This window comes from Polypterus senegalus, chromosome 2 (assembly GCF_016835505.1).
Source record: "Polypterus senegalus isolate Bchr_013 chromosome 2, ASM1683550v1, whole genome shotgun sequence".
Taxonomy (NCBI): Eukaryota; Metazoa; Chordata; class Cladistia; order Polypteriformes; family Polypteridae; genus Polypterus; species Polypterus senegalus.
In genome coordinates, this window is record NC_053155.1 from 9,504,531 (window position 1) to 9,523,339 (window position 18,809).

The window sequence follows — 18,809 nt, forward strand, 5'->3', positions numbered from 1 at the left end:
GCCCCAAACAGTGGTGCATGGTCACCCCCCATCCTCTCTGGTCACCACTTTGGAAGTTCTGTTATCCAGTCCCATGGATTCTCATATTATGATGTTCTATACCAATGACAAACAGCCGTGCTTGTTGTTCCCTTCAAATGCCATCTACAGTAGAATTTCTGCATGCCTCACTGATATCTCGACCTGGATGAAGGAACATTATCTCCATCTCAACCTGACAAGGATGGAGCTCCTTGTTATATCATTCATTCCATCTAGTCAACACACCGATTCATTTAGGACTAACAGCCGCAGTGTCGGTATACAATTTTGGGGTGGTGATCAATCAGCAGCCGTCCTCCACTGACCACAATGCAAATGTCTTTCATTCATGCTGATTCACTCCACATGTGGTCCATCCATTGGTCCCGCCACATTTGGACAACTGTAACTATTGACTTGCAGGGGTATCATCACGTGCTATCTAATCACTACAGATGGTAAAAACAAGAGGTCACTCCACTTTTCAGGTCATTCAACTGAAAGAACATGTTAACTACCAGGCCATGATGCTTGTCTAGAGATAAATCAGCAACAACTATACATATGTGGAATCACTCATGAAGTCCTCTACTCCTCCTCACACACACACACCAGTGATGTCACCTCTGCATGGCATCAAATCTCAGTCCAGACTCGTATCATGTGAAGCTCCTAGCTGGTGAAACGAGCTGCCTACCTCCATCTGAACTGCTGAGTTCTTCACTTGTGCTCATCAGTTTTTATAACTTTGTCCTGTCACACTTTTTCCCTTTCAGTCCCCAGACTGATGTTTACTTGATAATGTTTTACATTTTCTGGATTAAAGTGTCTACTATGTAAGTAGATTTAAATGTAAAAACATTAAAATATCTCTGGGTCAATAAAACTGAAATAACGTATTGAATAATTAAATATTTATTTAGAACATTCAAGAAAGGATTAAAGAAATGCTTATAACAAAAGAGGCAGGCAGAAAAAAGAAAAACCTGAAGTGAACAAATCCATCTGTTATAAACCAGAGATAGGACCTAAGGGCCAAAAAGGCAGACCAAAAATCAAAATGTAAAGCAGAGACCATTAGACAGGGTAAAAAGCAGTGCTGGAGCGACTCTTTCATCTGCAGCGTCTTCTTAAAATATCCCTGGGAGCGGAGCCTCAGTGTGAAGTGGTCCCGCCCCCCTGGGCTCCACATGAAGCACATACAAGGAACAAACATTAAAAAAAGAGGCACAGCAAAGCTAACTAAATACATAAACATGAGATGAAGAAGCAAAACATTCACAACACACAAAACATGCAACAACAAAATCAATACCATTAACAAAACAAAAAAAAAAAAATCAGATAGATAGGTGCCTTACATATCTATCTATCTATCTATCTATCTATCTATCTATCTATCTATCTATCTATCTATCTATCTATCTATCTATCATATAGTGCCAAATATCTATATTTTAATTATATAGTGCCTTACATATCTATCTATCTACAGTGTATTTATTATATAGTGTCTTACATATATATCTATCTATTATATAGTGCCTTACATATCTATGTATCTATTATATGGTGCCTTACATATCTATCTATCTATCTATCTATCTATCTATCTATCTATCTATCTATCTATCTATCTATCTATCTAATTTGCTGTGTAAAATTCAGAGTGGCCCTAACCCTAACCAATCAGTGCTCTCTTTCTAATCTGCTTTTCGAGTGTCTGTCAGCTGACCAATTCATTTTCTGAGGATGTCGGAGTTTCCAGGGTACGAGTAGTTAAAGTTCTGGGATCAAGGAGGAGGAGGTGCAGTTAAACATCTAACGTGACATCAAGTGACTCATGTCAGTATGGCTGACATCTGACTGACCAGTGAGTCCTCATCTTCAGACACTCACAGTGTGTTCATTCAGAAGTGATGGACCCCTGAGTGCTTAATGGAGGGGCACAAATTGCAAAATGAGAAGACAATACTCTAGTGACATTGTCACTCTGTGCTCCTACATACTGTCACCATTGAGGAGCTCTTGATACTCAAGTCTACATTTGCCTGTCAGTAGTGCTGTTCCAACAGGACCCCATGCCTGTTCTACTTAGCCGGTGACATTCAATGACACTCAGGGGCAACAGCAGTTGTTCTAGTGTCAGCCTAAAGCACATATCACTTTGAGTCAACAGTGACCCCTGCTGGTCAGACTGGAATTTGTAGGTCTGAGGTGTCACCAGCCCTCACTATCACCTAATTGGCTACTCAAACCCAATAGCAATGGAGACCCTGACAGCCGCACTCATCCTGCATTCTCATCCACAAAGTCAATAACAGAGGTGCTGCCTACCAACTCATCCTGTAAAGTTTATTTTGACCCCAAACTACAAACACAAAGAGGATCTGCATTTGTGGGGATATCAAGTGACCTTTTGAGAGTACTAATCAGTGGTCACATGGTGTCAGATGGCAAATTTTTACGCTGGACTTACAATCAAGCCAAAACCCAAAACCTGGATAGAGGGACTCAGTAAAGGAGGTGTTGAACCTGTGCAGGAGGGTCATTGTGTGTGAGACGCTATAAAATGACAGTGAGCCAGCAGGCCAGTCCAGATACACACCTATCCTGGGGCAGTACGGTGCACTGATGAAAGTTTCCTCGTCATTGTGACGCACAGCATACTGGGAATCAGAACACAGTAAACTCCAGGACATGTCGTTGATTCCCAGGCTGCACTCCCTGTCCTTTCCTTTTCTGCTCAGTCCTTTATATGCGACTCCAATCAGAATCCAGTCTCCAGTGCACTCCACCTCCCAGTAACAGCGAGTCCCAGTCAGAACCTCTCTGCACAGAACTTGTTCCCAGTAGTCAAATCTGTCAGGATGCTCAGGATATTCAGGCTTTGTCCTCTCACATGTCACTTTCTTGTTCCATTCAGACAGATGGAGGTCTTTGTGTGCCGTATTGAGGTCCAGTGTGAGTGGACAGAAGTCTGAAAAGAGACAAAAGAAAACGACTGGGTGGCGCTGCACCACACCAACAGTTAATAAGAACCAATCTAGAGCTGCACTGACAAGACGCAAATGTATGCCATCGACAGTAAAGAGCTCATCTGATTGGACAGAATCTGTGGGAATGAAAAATAAAATTCTGGAATTCTGATAAACACTATAAGGTCACCGTCAAGGTCAGAGTTCTAATGGACTGTCCACACTGAGCACCAAGGAGTGACTGAAAAGGAGGGTCCTAGAGTGGCCAAGTCAACTGAATCTCATCGAGATGCTCTGAGGGATTGAAACGAGCTGTGCACCCAAGACACCTCTGAGACGTCACACAGCTGACAGAATTCTGCATGGAGGAGAGGAATAAACATCTGAGTTGACGTTAGTAACTTCTGGACAGTCAAAGGGAATGGCAACGTGAGGGGCAATGTCAGCTATTAGAGTCAAGGGGGGATTTAACAGGCGCAAATTGGAGGTCTGGTCACTTTTCATGGAATAAATTATTGCAAAATGGAAATTTCTTTTTTCATCTCAATAACTTTATTAATTATCTATAAATGCTGTTAAAATGAATACCAAATTTTAATATGTCTAGATAGGAAAAAGAAAAAAACTAAGGGTTGTACTTACCATGTCACATGACTGCATATGCGTATGTTAATTGTAATTTAAATTTATTTGTGTGTGTGGGTGTTGTGATGAACATTGGGCTTCTTTCGTTACATGGAGTGTACTGTATAAAGAACCCATTATTAGCAAAATTATAAGGGAACAACTGAAATAGAAAAGCAACAGAATGATGAGATTTGAAAATAGAACAAAGAGAAGTAAGAACAAAAAAAAAAGGAAAATAAAACTGGAGGTTGGACTTGAGTGGCAGGAACAGCTGGCGTAGTCGTCAGGATTTCATTTTTATTTCATGTGAGGTCACCTGATCCTTCAGAGACTCAAGTCCAGCAGACTGCTTTGGTGATTCACTTCCTGAGCCTCTCTATCCCATAATGCACTGGTCTTAGGACCCACCCCCACACTTTCTTCTCATCAGTCACACGACACTCACGCGGCTCTTTCTTCTTGTTACACTTTCAAATCATGACCTGACTTGAGATTTTAAAAGAGAAACAATTTCAATTGTGATGATCTGTTGAGTCAAAGCACAAACTCACATTGTAAAAACTCGTCTCTGCGCTGAGGCTCAGGAGGCTGTAGGGTGAGAACTGGAGCTTCACGACCTGAAAATTAAATATAAAGAAGAATGAAAACTTTAAAGATGACATTGTACGATGTTAGTTAAATTATTAAACACATATTACAAATGCACTGCAGGTAAAATAAAACAGAAAATGACAAGCAGTTAAAGCACAAAAAATTTCAGTGCATAAACACTATGCAGTGTACAAACATCAAAATCTATTAATATATAATAAAACATCCTTGATCAAAGGATCATAATTAAATGTAAAAGCGCGGGCCTTCTCAATGCGTCTCACAACTCAATGTCTGCTTATCGTCACTCTGGTTCTTCAAAAGAGGACAATAAGAGGACATTCAGTGGTGTGAACAACATGAACAGACGCTGTACCTGATGTCAAGGTCATGATGTCCCACTGAGTGATCTTCTCCAGAATCTTTTTCAGACATGAAAGCTCCTTTCTCAGGTCCTCTGAAGAGACATCAGCAATGACAGTGAAGCTGAGCGAGTCTCCATCAGCAGGGAGGACACGGCAAAATGGAAAAGTCTACGTCTGGAAAGAAGACGAGATGATACATCAGAAAGAACCAACAAACCATTTCTTAGAAGATCTTTAATGGATCAATGTATAATGCTTCACCCTTCCCCAGATGATAAAGCTATAATTCACTAAGTGATGTATTCAATTCAGATTACAAGTAAAGCGTCAAACTGATCTCAGACCTCTTTCTGTGACACTGACAGATTAAATATGATGAACTAATTAAAGTCAGAAAAGTAAATGACAACAACAACTGGATCTGTAACCCAACATCCCCAATACACACAGTATGCAAATAACGTGAGGAAAAGTGTTTAATGTTAGACAACACACAATGACCACACATATTTGTCACTCCTGATGTGAATTGGCGATCTTTTTCTCAATCTCCAGATGCATTGTCCCAGAGTATAAATATTGTATACAGCTAACCCAATCACAATCCTCCAAACAGTCCTCTTCATTTCTTGATATACCTTGTCAGGTCAGGAACAGCCTTGTTTGGAAATTCTTTGAGGTGAGCACTTCCAAAACAAGAGAGGACTCAATCCCCAAATGAGACAATCATCTCACTAGTCTTAGATGGTCTGTGTCTGTTTCATCCCTTTCTTTATCTTTTATGTTCCTTATTTAACTGTAGGATGACATCTATCACCATATCAAGCTCCCAGAAATCCTTACTCCTAATCAAACTGCACAAAGGTCCCCATTATTGCAATCTGTCCAAAATGCCTATTTTAATCCTTCTAGTTTTTATACGTGCTTCAGATGGAGACAAGTTTCAAATTAAAGACGACACAACAGAGAGACAGAAGACAAACCAGTAATATACGTTATGTGTCAGCGCCACACATGTGACGGTCAGTCAACCTGGATTTAAATGTGGAGATCACCTCTCATTCATTTATTGGTTATTAATGTCAGAGTATTTCAGTGTAGAGGGACATAAGATATCGACTTTCAATAACCTTTAATGCAGCACTCTGTGAGAGCCGAGACAGCAGAGTGTAGATAAGGGGGGACAGCAGGCAGACAGGTGAAGAACTGACATGACACAGAAAGAAAGACATTGGGCTCATCGGAGTTCTGAGATTAAATTAATTATGAAATTAAGCAATTATAAATGTAGTAAGAAAGCTTTCAGCATAATTACACAATGCAATGTCTGCCCTAGAAAGTGGAACTTGTGATGAAGACTTGTTCACCACTATGTGCTCATCACCAGCCTCAAATAGACAGAGTAGAGAAGGCTAGTGAGAAGCTGAGTTATATAGCGCCTGTGATGTGTAAAGTATGAATCAAGAAGAGAATCTCCATATCCAGAGTCCATATCTGGAATATTGTGTGTGGTGCTGGGCTCCATATTAGAGAAATGACCTCACAGCACAAGAGAAAATCCACAGAAGAGAGATGAGACTGAACTGTGGGGTTTGAAGGATCTGAATCTTATGAGTTTTAGGATGGAGACATTAGGAGGTGACCTGACAGAGGGGTTTAAAAATATTAAGGGAGTTTATGTCATCTTTTGTCAGGTGGTATCTTATAAAATAAAGTTACCTGAGCACAAACTTCATACAAATCTATATCTTGACACAGATACGTGTAGATACATGGAAAAAGTGCAGATGGAGGTAGAAACTCAAGAGACTTTTGTACATTTTGATAATATTAAGGGAATTTGAAAAGACATTATGTGATAGGCTGAAAGGCCTGTTCTTGCCATGATGTATTAACTCCTCATATCTTCAAAATTTCTTTCTAAATGTTCTCAGGTTCCACACACCCAAGTCTGCTCAGATTTCCTGTAAGTGTTGCTCTCACCTTCAGGAAGTGGAGGTTGTCCTTGGTCCCTGAAAGTTCCTTCAGCTCAGCATATATTTTCTTCAGCTCCTCAATCTCCTTCTCTAGTTGTTCTACGACTCCTTCAGCCTTTTCTATTTCTCTCTTTTCTTGTTCTCTAATCTTCTCAACCAATTTCTTCTGGGCTTCTTCAATGCAGTGCATCAGATCAGTGAAGCTCTTCTCATTTTCATCTACCTCTCTTTCCACTGATATCTGATTGAATAAAGAATGAAATTGAATTGAGTCACATGCTAAGAATTACCAGTCATGAGACACATGACAACACTTTTGTTTGTGTTTAATGTTGTAAAGGATAGTTTGGATTGGCTGGTTATCTGGTCAAGATGTTTGGTGGTCCCTTGCTTGAACAAGAGAGTATAATAAAGGAGGGGCAGTGGGAGACTGTTTCCCAGTTCAATATGTTCATCCAGTATGCTGAGTGGCAGTGTCCCACTAGCAGTTCTCCAATTTGGGTGACTTTGGCCCTTTTGAGGTCCAGTAGATCTATTAGAAGGATCTACTGGGGGACAGTGACATTATATTATGAGGACTCTAACCCAGAAGGGCCTCTGGGCTGCTTCCTCCCCATGTGCTGGACAATCCACTGAGTCTGTTAGTAAAAATAGTCTCTACTGCTCAGCTGAGTGAGATGGACTTGGGATTAGAGAAGTGGAGGGAATAAGAAGAAAAGTCATTTGGGTATTGTAAAGAAAAGCCTGTGTGTTGCAAGGTAATTGTAGAGTCTTTAGGGACCAGACGCTTGTGTGGGGTAGCTGTGTTCTGCTTTGGGCTGTGAGATGGTCCATGTTGGTCATGACATGAAACCTGTCAGATAGAGACATTAAACACAATTGTGCTCTTTATTTATTGTCCCTCTTCTTTTTTTCAATGTCTGACTCAGGGCTGTGACTCTACTTCTCCCAGATTGATGTAAATCTCATTCATTGATTAACAGCTCATTGTTACTGGTATGTCTGCCAATGTTACTATGGTTAATATTTGTTTGGCTCACCCAGATGTTGTAGGGGGTTAGTGTGCACTTTAAAGTGGCAGAGGCCAAGACACCGGCTGGTGTATTAACAGGTGGGTCACAGTCTGATGTAAGTGTAAGGTAAGAGGTGAACACTCTCCATGAATATCAACCCCAAAGCTAGAGGTGTCCATCTGTTTACATGACCTTTCATAGCTGGATGGTGAGCCTTAAGACCCTGAGATACCAGGCAGGAATGAGACATCCTAATTGCTGGCCTCCAACCAGTCACCAGAAAAAGGGAACAGTAGTGATAGTTAGGGATTGAATTATTAGGGAGTTGAGATGAAGGTTTGCTACAGAGACAGTCTCATATGGTGTGTTACCTTCCTGGCCAATGGCTGTCATTGCCAATGTTATCTACATGTGATTGAACAAATGACATAGCCAGGGTCAGAGTTACACACTTATTGAACAAATGTAAAGAGTAAAGAGCAAAGAGAAAAGCTGAGCAGCAGAACTTACAAAGTGATCATCTCAAACGTTTTACCTATGCCATGTGTTGGTGCAGATAAGACTGAGGATAACGCTCAATACACACCTGAAACCATGGAAAAGGATAAAGTGGGCTGAGATGGGTTGCATTTGAACCAGAGGGGTACTAACATAAGCTTAGCACGTATCACAGGTGCATTAATAGAAACAATTAGTGAAGAAGAGATTAAGTGACACACATCAAGAAAACGAGTGTTAGTGAGCGGTCAGCATGGATTTAGGTGGGGGAGTCCATGTTTCACTAATTTATTTTCCTACTTTCTGAATCTGTAAAGAATAAACCAAGAAACACTGATGACTGTGAAATGCCATTAAGGATAAAATAAAACATCATCTTGCACCTTCTCCTTGTTGTGCCTCTACTCATCATTACCAGTGAAGCTCTGATGGCTCTTCTGCTTTTCATGTATTTCTGATTTCTTTAATTTGATGTGTCATCTTAATTCCACTCACCTTCTTCTGCTCCATCACCCTCCTCGTCTCCCTCAGTTTCTTCTCTCTCTCCTCAAGTCTCCCCCTGATGTCACTCAGTGTCACCAGCAGCTGTTTTTGTTTGGACACACAAGAGGACATGCGTGGTCTTATCAGAATTCACATTCACTTTTTGTGTTCTTGTTCTCTTTGTGAGGCCTTTTTGTAACTTATATTGTTGTATCACACTGTAGGTGCCACACAGATTTCACTCAAAAAAATATAAATAGCAACACAAAATTAAAATAAAGGTTTAATGTAGCAGTTAGAGTGAAGATGGAGTTTGAGCTTAAAGTGTTAGACAAGTGAATGAAAGTTTGAAGACACACGTTAGTTCTTCAAATGCAGAAGATATGGGATTTTAGAAGTTCACATACACCCTAACATACAGGGCTGTGAAGGTGAAGAAACCCAAGAGGACTTGGACACGTAATGGCTGCAATGACAGGACCTGCGCCATCTTTTGATAACCCAAGTCAGACTTGTGAGAATGTTGTGATGTGTTTTGTCAGCTGAGATATGTGACATCACTGAGACGTGAGTGATTGGGATTAGTTCAGTTACAGGGCCAATTTAAAGGAATACTCCAATCTTAAATTATAGTGTTTTGGTAATATGTTACTTATATCAGATGTTGTGTAGAGATGCCCAAGAAAAATTTGTAATCTCATGTTTTCATGGAGATAGGATAAAAAAAAATAGTTAATGAAACAAGCCAATGGTGACCAACACTGTGCAACAGCCAATGAAATAAAAGCACCCATGGAAAAAAACAAATCTTACATCACATGTGACACATGATCCTTATGTCAGTTATCAGACATTCACTCACAATATACAAACCACGGGCAGTTTATTCTAAAATGTTATTAAATAGATACTTCCATAAAAGTCCTAAGTTGGAAATGCATTTGCATAAAATTGAGCATTCAAATTAAAGACAGAACTCTTGACCAAAGAATAAGGGAGAGTGGAGGATCTGCCTATCAAGACAGAGCAAAACAAGGGCGTATTATTAACCTAAAATGAGTCAAATTAAGTAGACTTTCAGAGAAGATGTCTAGCCGCTCAGAGCCTCTGCTGTCATTCAGAGTGCCTCGATATCTTTGAATGATTACTGCAATTTAAATCTTCTGAGACAATCACACAAAGGCAACCAGGTTTAGTTTGGCATTCACAGACTGGAGAACACTCTTATTCAATTGACTTTTAAGAAATGCATACAACAGACTGAATACACATGACCATGATCTGAGACACCGAGCACCATATCATTCACATAAAGCAACACATTTTTGAATGACTTTTAGCTCTGACTGCTTCCAAAGGTGGGTAGGCAGGGGTTCAAGTGAAATCATAAGAACATTGCTGATAACTGACCCCCCCGTCTGGTTTCATATTGTAAACTGAAATAGTCAAAAAGAATTTAAAAGTATAGTAGCTGAATCCACATGCAGAGACCAAACCCAAATTTGCACAATACACTTCCCAAAAATCCTCATTCATCTCTGTCAATTTACATTTTACATCCAGAGATCACAAAACCTCTGGAAACTCTGATACTGCAGGGTAAAATTTAAATATATTTAGAAAACGACTAAACAGAAAATCCAGTGCCGTAGGTCTCTGTACCACCTTCCAGCCAGGACACCAGAACTACGGAGAGATCTGCTCAGTTTATGGCTGAAGTTCATAAATTGTCAAAGGTCCACACAAATCATCTTTCACTTTCTCTGTCTGTGGTTCAGACCTGCTGTTAGATGATTTATCATAAATATCCCAAACACACTTACTGCAATAAACCACCCATGCAGGGTGGGGTGGTGAGGCAGCTGGAGTCTATCCCAGCAATCACCAGGCATGAGGCAGGGAAACATCAGGGCAGGGTGCCAGTCTATCACAGGACCGGCACTCAAACACTCACACTCACACATATACACACAGAAAGGCCAACTTAGCATCGACTACACATCTGACCTGCATGTCTTTGAATTATGGAAGGAAACTGGAGCACCCAAAGGAAACCAACATGAACAACTGCCTGCAGGGAGTACCTGGGAAATGATCCCCAGTAAAAAAAGTAATATTTTCACAACATAAGGATAGCAGAAGATGTACCTTTATTTGTTTTCTATGGAGTAAGATCTCCGTCAAAAAGAACTTGTAATAATTTAAACCAAATTTACATTTCACACATGTCAATTAAACTGGCACATCTGAAAATCACGCCTTCTTCTGAAAAAATATGCTTGCTTCTGAAAATTACGAGTACAATTCTCAGGCGTGAACAAACTATCAAAAATACGTCATTGGAACCATGAAGCATTCTCTATAGAAGAAGAAACCAATGATTTTTGTTACTATGCATGTGCCATAAAGGTGGAAAGATGAGAGTTATTTTTGACAGCGACCCTACTCCATATTTATGGGCTAAAACTCAGGGCGTCGGTTCAATTGCCATCTCAGTGTTGTGTGTTTGTGATCATTTTTATCACATTGTGAAGTCAGTGAGTTAATCTCATACAGTAAGGGGAACAATCAGTCATAGCTTTGACATTCAAAATGTCCTTACTGCTCCACTATATTGAAGGATTTCTAATCACTAATTTTTCTAATCACTGATTAAGTGCTTGACTACTTAATTTTAATAAAAATCGGACAACATTTTTACAGTAATACTACACTGACATTTGTAACTGCGTTTATTGTAAGAATCTCAGACCTGGTTCTGTCGTGCAGTATAGTTTGGTTGGCATGTCACTGTAACGCGTCTCCTAAAAAGGCCTGAGCTCAGCCACATACAAACTCACAAAGCAAACATGCAAATAAACTCTCTCCCCTCCATGTCACAGCACTGTCTCTATTCATGTGGTGGGGTCCTGAGTTGTGTTTTGAGGACACTGCATTGTGGCCAATTACATTTACAACAGCCAACTGCAACATCTTGTGAGGGCTGAAATGTTAGACATGTCTATGAGCAGCTCATGTGCCTCTCACAGCCCTCTTAAGTGTCAGTTCTGGGCTGCTGGCTGTAGTTTGCCCACCACGGCATTAAATACCCAAAGGATTAGAGCAGATAGAAAATCAACTCGGAGTAATGAGAGAATGTGACTGTCCATGGATAGTACCTGGCATCACATCCTGGACTGTTTCATTGCCATGCACAAGGTTTCACCAGGATGGCCTTCAGTTTGCTCTCTGTCCTTAGAAAATCAGGTTTATAAGATAGATGAATAGATTCCTCTGTTGCTCTGCATTTACAAATCCCTTAGCCCCTGGTACTTCATTTCTATTAAGCAGTAAATCCTACTCACCACTTTTTCTTCTCTGTCTGTCTCCAGCTCAGCCATTTCATGATTTTTATGTCCAGTCACCACAGACTTTGAGCAGATACACGTCTCATCAGTTGTGTAAAATATTTCCAGACATTTCTGATGTTTTGCACAGAATTTCTCCTTCAAATTTTCATCTGGATCAGTCAGCTTGTGGTCCTTCCAGGCTGCTAATTCAAAGTGAGGCTGCAGGTGAGTCTGACAGTAGGAGGCCGAGCAGGTGAGACAGGACTTCACAGCTCTGAACTTCAACCCAATGCAGAAGTCACACTTCACATCTCCAGGGTCAGCATAATTCTGAAATGGTGGAGAACGGAGTCCTACCTTCTTTAGTTTCTTGACGACTTCATTCAGCACCGTGTTCATGTGAAGTTCAGGCCTCGCGGTGAAGATCTCTCTACACTGAGGACAGCGGCACACTTGGCTCTCATCCCAACAGTCTGTTAGGCACTCCAGGCAGAAACTGTGACCACAGGGGATGGAGATGGGGTCAGTCAGGGTGTCCATGCACAGCGAGCAGGTGAATTCATCCTGTACTAATCCACACAGTTGAGCTTCAGCCATCATTCAGTCTGAGGAGAAACACGCAGAGAGATTTAGTCAGGCAAAGAAAGAAGTGACTTGTGAAGAAATTAAAGTGAACGTTTGTCTGTGTTCAGTGAGGAGGAGGAGGAGATTTAAAGAGAAACCTGAGAGCACAGAGAGAACATCTGAGGAGATACTGAAGATAAACAGTAAATGTTAATGTGAACAGTTAATTATATAATATATATATATATATATATATATATATATATATATATATATATAATATATATATATATATATATATATATATATATAATTATATATATATATATATATAATTATATATATATATATATATATATTATATATATATATTGTGGTCCCCGGCCGGGACGAGAGGAGGGCTTGTGCCTCCTCCAGACAGCGAGGGGGTGTCCGTCCTGGTTAGGTTGGGGGCCTCGGGTACAGGGCTTAGAAGTCCAACCTGGTTAGGTTGGGGGCCTTGGGTACAGGGCTTAGAAGTCCAACCCTGTAGGGACCCGAGGTCACCGCCAGGCGGCGCCCTGATGCCGGTTTATCCTGTGTGGTCCCTGGCTGGGGATGGAGCCCGGCCGGGACGCCCAGGAAGACCAGAGGAGGGCTTGTGCCTCCTCCAGACCGCAAGGGGGCGATCGCCCTGGTTGTATAGGGGGCCAGGGGTAGAGGACTTAGAAGCCCAACCCTGTAGGGGCCCGTGGCCACCGCCAGGCGGCGCCCTGGAGCCCAGCACTTCCGCCACACCAGGAAGTGCTGGGGGGAAGACTTATTGTGGCACCCGGAGAGCTGCCAGGAGGACAGCCGGTACTTCCGCCACGCTGGGGCGTGGCCAAGAAGGGAACGCCGGAAACACCTGGTGCTCATCCGGGAGCAGTATATAAGGGGCCTCCTCCCTTCAGTCTAGAGCGGAAGTCGGGTGGAAGAGGACGGAGCTAGCGGGAGGAAAGAGAGAGAGGCATTGTAAGGCCTGAGGAGAAAGAGAGGCATTGTAAGGCCTGGACTTGGGGAATCGGTGCAAGAGGCACTGGGGAGTTGAGCGCGGGACTGCTTGTAAATAGTGTAAATAAACAAGTGTGTGGTGAATTTAAGATGTCTGTCTGCCAGAGTCCGGGTTCGGACCGGTATACTGTAAATATATATATATATATATACTAGCAAAATACCCATGCTTCGCAGCGGAGAATTAGTGTGTTAAAGAAGTAATAAAAAAGAAAAGGAAACATTTTAAAAATAACGTAACATGATTGTCAATGTAATTGTTTTGTCACTGTTGTGAGTGATGAGTGTTGCTGTCATATATATATACATACACACACATATATAAACATATATATACATATACATATCTACATATCTACATATACACACACACACATATATATATATATACTCTTTGGGGTGCGAGCAACTGTTGCTGGGGGTGCCAGAATCAATCAAGGAAGAAAAATGAAAAACATTATTTGTACAAAATCTTAATTTATTTATCCATTCCTAAATAATTAAATGGGCAGGCTATTTTGTATCAGTGCAATACGCTGCTTGTTAAAACGGATGACTCGCGCTCTTATGTGCAAGTCTGCATGGATATTATGAACTATCGTATCTGTTCAAATTCTATTTAAATTTTAAACGGAATTTTTATTTAGTCGACAGAAATATCTTTGGTAGGAATGTAAGTTAAATGTAGGCATCATTGCATACATTTTTCTTCACTATAGAAATGTAAAGAGTAAATTCGCCTTATATTCCAACCAAAGATATTTCTGTCGACTAAATAGAACTTGAAAAGATATATTTTTTCAAATGTGATCGCGCAATTCAGATCGAGGCGACACGCACATCACATCGAGCCCGCGTGCTATTGTGGTTTTGCCTGAGTGCCTCAATAAGTCACCCTCCCCTTGCTCTTACTTTTTTTACCGTTCATCTAATGATTACACTGATTATGGCTTTACCAAAACAATTATTGATGGCGAATAAAGTATCCATTATTCATAAAGCTTCAATTGGTGATCTGTCTTTCTGTGTTAACTGCATATTTTTTCAAACCAAGGGGATGCGAGGGTAAAATGAATCGGGAAGCGCTGATATATATGTTTGTGTGTGTATATATACAGTGGTGTGAAAACCTATTTGCCCCCTTCCTGATTTCTTATTCTTTTGCATTTTTGTCACACAAAATGTTTCTGATCATCAAACACATTTAATTAACCATTAGTCAAATTTAACACAAGTAAACACAAAATGCAGTTTTTAAATGATGGTTTTTATTATTTAGGGAGAAAAAAAAATCCAACCCTACATGGCCCTGTGTGAAAAAGTAATTGCCCCCTAAACCTAATAACTGGTTGGGCCACCCTTAGCAGCAATAACTGCAATCAAGCGTTTGCGATAACTTGCAATGAGTCTTTTACAGCGCTCTGGAGGAATTTTGGCCCACTCATCTTTGCAGAATTGTTGTAATTCAGCTTTATTTGAGGGTTTTCTAGCATGAAGCGCCTTTTTAAGGTCATGCCATAGCATCTCAATTGGATTCAGGTCAGGACTTTGACTAGGCCACTCCAAAGTCTTCATTTTGTTTTTCTTCAGCCATTCAGAGGTGGATTTGCTGGTGTGTTTTGGGTCATTGTCCTGTTGCAGCACCCAAGATCGCTTCAGCTTGAGTTGACGAACAGATGGCCGGACATTCTCCTTCAGGATTTTTTGGTAGACAGTAGAATTCATGGTTCCATCTATCACAGCAAGCCTTCCAGGTCCTGAAGCAGCAAAACAACCCCAGACCATCACACTACCACCACCATATTTTACTGTTGGTATGATGTTCTTTTCCTGAAATGCTGTGTTCCTTTTACGCCAGATGTAACGGGACATTTGCCTTCCAAAAAGTTCAACTTTTGTCTCCTCAGTCCACAAGGTATTTTCCCAAAAGTCTTGGCAATCAATGAGATGTTTCTTAGCAAAATTGAGACGAGCCCTAATGTTCTTTTTGCTTAACAGTGGTTTGCGTCTTGGAAATCTGCCATGCAGGCCGTTTTTGCCCAGTCTCTTTCTTATGGTGGAGTCGTGAACACTGACCTTAATGGAGGCAAGTGAGGCCTGCAGTTCTTTAGACGTTGTCAGCGCTAGAGGCAAAGCCTCTTACATTGTGCCACGGCGTGTAGTTTGTCTATTTGAGAGTATGTAGATCGGGGTATATATATATTATAAGTATATGTATATATATAGTGTGGCAGTAGGGGGCGCTAGTGCTCCCTTGAACCCTCAGGTATGACTCCAGACACCAGGTAAAAGTCCAAGACTTTTTATTTTTTCCCACAGTGCACCAAGCACCTTCCACACTACTCATACAAACAATCACTAATTCCAACACAATAAACCACTCCTCCTCGCCCAGATACTTTGCTCCTCTCCCACCCAGCACAGCTCAGTGTCTGGACTGAGGCACCGTCCTTTTATAGCCCTTGACCCGTAGGTGTTTCTGTCCAATTAGACCACAGTTCCTTTTTCCTTCCGGGTCAGGGTAAACAGTCCTGTTCTTCACCCCGGGAGCACATCGTTCCTTCTCGTCACGTGATCGTGACGTACTCCCGGGTTATAGGGCATCACAAAGCCCATAAGCTCCCTCACAGCGACTCCTGGTGGTCCCCAAGGTATCCAGCAGGGCTGTGTATAAACACTACAAAGTCCATAAGGCCCTGCTGGACCTCGGGGGACCTCATATATATATATATATATATATATATATATATATATATATATATATATATACCCACGCTTTGCAGCGGAGAAGTAGTGTGTTAAAGAAGTTATGAAAAAGAAAAGGGAACATTTTAAAAATAACATAACATGATTGTCAATATACAGTAATTGTTTTGTGAGTGTTACTGAGTGTTGCTGTCATCAAGGATTTGATTATCATTATTTCTTTCAATCAGGTTCATATTTGTAGGATGTGTTGTGTTCAAGTTACATTCCGTGTTTGTCAATCGTTGTAAAGATAACAGGTTTCTTTCATCGATTCGTTTCTTACTGCATCAATAAACAGCTCGTCTTCCTCTTTATCTGAGATGTGACAAACTGCATGCACGGGTTTTTTTTTACACTGTCTTCCTTTAGCGGGACATTGACTTTTTCCACCGTGTGCTTTGTTTCCGCAATAGTTGCACTTATGAATATGTTTGTACGTATTACATGTTTCATATTTTTTTGCTGCCTTCTCAATTGTGTAATTCGGTTTTTGTTCAGCACTATTTGGAACTGTTGCTTTTTGTCTGTGCACTGCGTCAGTTCACGTGAGCCGCTCGGTGTACATGCATCGAAGGTTCCCAGCTGTGCTGGTGCCATCTCGTGTGATGTCCTCGGCTGTATTTAATGTTAGCTAAGACCCGGCACTTAAAAGTTTCTCTCGCAGTTTCGCTAAGTTTGTGCCAAACAGCACCCTGACCATCTCATCTTTGTCTGCATAAGCACAGTCCTTCACCCATGAATATTTAGCGGCAGTGTTTCTATTGGATTGCCGCTGACGGACGGCCTTATATGGGCAGGCACTAAATTACGGCCATCGAGCAGAAGTCTATTATAGTATATGGATGAAAAAATAGGTTTCAGTTATGACCATTACGCGTAGAATTTCGAAATGAAATCTGCCCAACTTTTGTAAGCAAGCTGTAAGGAATGAACCTGCCAAATTTCAGCCTTCTACCTACATGGGAAGTTGGAGAATTAGTGATGAGTCAGTCAGTCAGTCAGTGAGTCAGTGAGTCAGTCAGTGAGGGCTTTGCTTTTATATATATATATATATATATATATATATATATATATATATATATATATATATATATATATATATATATATATATATATATTTCTGTCTGTGTCACTCCGTGTCAACCTTCTGGAATATAAAAACAAAGACAACAAGAACCGCATCCCCCTTGTTGTCACATATAACCCACATCTCGAAGCACCTCGAAAAATGATTAAAAGAACTTCAGCCAATGCTACACAATTAAGAAACACTGTCAGATGGATTTCCAGAACCTCCCCTCCTGGCATACAGACAACCGCCAGACCGGCTGCCATTAATTGTCTGAAGCTCCCTAAGTGAACCAACAGAAAACGGCACAACTCTCTGCCTACAGAAAAGAAGTAAAATGTGTGCCCACATTTATAATACAGACCTTGTAGTTATACCACACTGCCAACTAGAATTTCACATAAAAGGGTAATTTCCCTGAGATCATCTAATGTGGTCCACCTCATTCTCTCTATGAAATGTCCTGACACTGCACTCAGTGTGGGAGAAACTGGACAAACACATCACCAGAGAATGAATATCCACAGGTGCCACATCAAGCCTGGTGACACAGATGTTCCTGTAGTTGCCCACTTCCACAGCCATGGACACTGTGAGAAGGTCTTTAAAGTCACAGGGCTAATGGGCAACTTCAGAACACAGCAAAAGAGAAAAGAATGGGAAGTCAAACTCATTCTAAAACTGAACACATTACAACATGGTGTGAATAGAGACAAGAGTTTCATGGCCCGATATGAGGATTGTTTGCATCTCTCAGACTGACAGACAACCTGACTACAGACACACATTGTATTGAAAAACTCATCAGAAAACTTAAAAGACTTTGTTGGACAGTCATCTTATCCAAAGATCTTGACCAGACATTGATCTCCTCTCTTTCTAAATGAATCTTAGCCTGAAGAGGTCTATGAATTTTTGACATTTAAGATGTCTCCCTTAAAGGTTTTCTAATGTGGTATCTGTATAAACACAGGTGACTCCAGTTTCTGGATGACATCTTTGCCTAAAGAAGGGGCCTGAGTTGCATCAAAAGCTTGCATATTGTAATCTTATTAGTTAGCTAATGAAAGGTGTCATGTGGCTTGACTTCTTACTTTATATATTTCTAAATGAGTAGGATGAGCCCTTCAAACTTTCACGGTAAAAATGAGAAAAGGAATCCTGTTTGCTGTACTGCTTCAAAACAGTGAAACTAGACACGTTACTTGTACAGATTTCACAACAGTTATTTGTCTGGATGCTCCTGACACATTCCATGACAATTTTTTGGTTTGTTAACTTCTACCAACACCTATGGAAATAGGAATAGCATTCCAAGTGAATTTTTTGGTAAAATGTTACTGAACATAAAGAGAAATATTTGCCCTTTATTTTGTGGGGTACAACATGAAGAATGAATAGTATGATGAAGTTATAGCCAGTTAAATGGGTATAAATGAGGCTGAGTTTAAAGAGTTAATAGGAAGTCCTGACGCCTTTCAGGGACTCTGAGCTCATGTGACGTTATAACAGCAC

At 40.8% G+C, this 18,809-nt stretch overlaps 1 protein-coding gene across 1 annotated transcript; it reads right to left on the minus strand.

Annotated features, from left to right (window-relative positions):
* Positions 1-2,453: 2,453 nt before the first annotated feature.
* LOC120524136 (tripartite motif-containing protein 16-like protein) lies at positions 2,454-12,478 on the minus strand. Its single transcript, XM_039746014.1, has 6 exons — positions 11,897-12,478; positions 8,565-8,654; positions 6,566-6,799; positions 4,594-4,750; positions 4,178-4,243; positions 2,454-3,001 (listed from the first exon to the last, which is right to left on the minus strand). Exons 1-6 carry the CDS (start codon positions 12,476-12,478, stop codon positions 2,454-2,456), a joined length of 1,677 nt encoding a protein of 558 aa, XP_039601948.1.
* Between the last annotated feature and the right edge of the window lie 6,331 nt (positions 12,479-18,809).